This window comes from Cyprinodon variegatus, unplaced genomic scaffold (assembly GCF_000732505.1).
Source record: "Cyprinodon variegatus isolate N-32 unplaced genomic scaffold, C_variegatus-1.0 Scaffold1216, whole genome shotgun sequence".
Classification (NCBI taxonomy): Eukaryota; Metazoa; Chordata; class Actinopteri; order Cyprinodontiformes; family Cyprinodontidae; genus Cyprinodon; species Cyprinodon variegatus.
Window position 1 is genome coordinate 23,322 of NW_015151669.1, and position 2,136 is coordinate 25,457.

General features: G+C 50.6%; 1 protein-coding gene across 1 annotated transcript in view; it reads right to left on the bottom strand.

The window, feature by feature from the left end:
* Window positions 1-660: 660 nt before the first annotated feature.
* Window positions 661-2,136, bottom strand: part of LOC107102198 (CD59 glycoprotein-like) — a 5,022-nt gene continuing 3,546 nt past the window's right edge. Inside the window, exons 2-3 of the mRNA XM_015401405.1 lie at window positions 1,080-1,181; window positions 661-997 (exon numbers count right to left, since the gene is read on the bottom strand). Of these exons, the coding sequence (XP_015256891.1) occupies window positions 873-997; window positions 1,080-1,181 (227 nt within the window). The 3' untranslated portion in view covers window positions 661-872. The remainder of the gene's footprint in view (window positions 998-1,079; window positions 1,182-2,136) is intronic.

Here is a 2,136-nt window from a genome sequence, read left to right on the forward strand (position 1 = left end):
GACCAATCTGGGCCAAACCAGAACCAGTCTAGGCCAAACCAGGACCAATCTGGGCCAAACCAGAACCAGTCTAGGCCAAACCAGAACCAATCTGGGCCAAACCAGGACCAGACTGGGCCAAACCAGGACCAGTCTGAACCAGAACTCATCTGAAACTAAACCAGAACCAGTCTGGGCCAAACCAGAACCAATCTGGGCCAAACCAGGACCAGACTGGGCCAAACCAGGACCAGTCTGAACCAGAACTCATCTGAAACTAAACCAGAACCAGTCTGGGCCAAACCAGAACCAATCTGGGCCAAACTAGGACCATTCTAAAACTTAACCAGAACCAGTCTGGCCCAAGCCAGAGCCCATCTGAAACTAAACCTGGACCAGTCTGGATCTGAACCAATCTGGGCCCAACCAGGACCAGTCTGAACCAGAAGCCATCTGAAACTAAACCAGGACCAGTCTGGATCAGGTCCAGTCTGGGCCAAACCAGAACCCATCTGAAACTAAACCAGAACCAGTCTGGGCCAAACTAGGACCAGTCTGGGCCAAACTAGGACCAGTCTGGGCCAAACCAGGACCAGTCTAAAACTAAACAAGGTCCAGTCTGGGCCAAACCGGGACCAGTCTGGGCCAAACTAGGACCAGTCTGGGCCAAACCAGGACCAGTCTAAAACTAAACCAGGACCAGTCTGGGCCAAACCAGAACCCATCTGAAAATAACCCATCCATCCATCCATTCTTAATAAAGCCAGGGAAACAGGTTAAGCTAGTAGCCGGTTCTGGTAGAACTCCGGCTCCCGTCTCCATCTGTCTGATTTGGACCCAGAGCAGCCATATTGGGGATTTGGATCCGGAAACAGGGTGCCCTCCTGGGTGCTTCACACAGGTTCTGGTTTATTCTGCTTCTGACCCAATGAGGGGAGGTTTACCTTGGGGAACTGCTGAGACAGGTAGTTCTTCTCACAGTCTGAGTATTTCAGACACTGACGGTAGGTCTTCCCACCTGCAACAGAAACATCTTAGTCTGAGCTGTGGATCCACACCTGTGGACAGGAGGCTTTCCCTGTGGGGGCCAGGGTGCGTACCTCTCTCTGTGAGCGTGAGGCAGGCGTCCTCGTATCGGCAGTCCTTCTGCTTGCCGCAGCTGGCGGTGTAGTCAGTGCAGCTGTAGCAGCGAATGGCCGACCCTGAAATCACAGCAGGAGGTCACCTGGAGGTCACCTGTGCTTCTACCTGATGCTGACCAGTGGCTTTGACCAAGACCTCAAAGGGAAGGTTCTAGAAAAACATCTTAGGAAGATTGAGGTTCGGCTTTTTAATGAGGTTCTTCTCTCTATCTGGACGATGGGAACATTCCGGAAATGTTCTAAAAACATTCCTGGAATCTACTGGAAAATCGCTTCCCAAAGCAACAGCTTTAAAAACTNAGCCTGGACCAGCCTCCATTTCTGCTCTTCAGGCTGTTTTATTCAAAGTTCTTTTCTTTTATCGCAGTTTTTTCTATTTGCAGATGTTTCATCATGTTTCATTTTCATCACTAAATTAAAGAGAGTTTAGCTTCAGACAGAATAAAGACAAAAGGAAACATTTTCCTTTTTAAAAAGATTTTATTGATCTAGAGCTGGTTGCAGGTCAGTTATAGAAGCAGGACTTCTAGAAGTTTCTGGAAGAGTTAAGGTGTAAACAGTGAAGAATTTATCAGTTGGGTTAATAAAGGACGTTCATCAGCCTCCTGTCCTTCCAGCAGCGGCCTCCAGGGGGCGCTGCAGACGCTGATCACTGCTGCGCTTCGGATCCCACCATGAGCCATCAGTAAGTCTGTTACATAAGCGGCCTCCAGGGGGCGCTGCGGGGCCCTCAGTGGACGCACAGCCACATGACCAGCACTGAGGCCAGCAGGCCAATCAGAGAGCTGGCTGCAGAGGAGGGGGCGGAGTTACACAGATCACTGTTGCAGCACTTGAAGCTGAAGCTGGACACCTGCAAGGAACCACAGATCAGGATAACCGGACCAGAACCAGAACTAGACCATGGACCGGGTCACAGGTCAGGATGGAACAGAACCAGTCCAAACCAGAAGCCATCTGAAACTAAACCAGAACCAGTCTGGGCCAAACCAGAACCAGTCTGGGCCAAACCAGA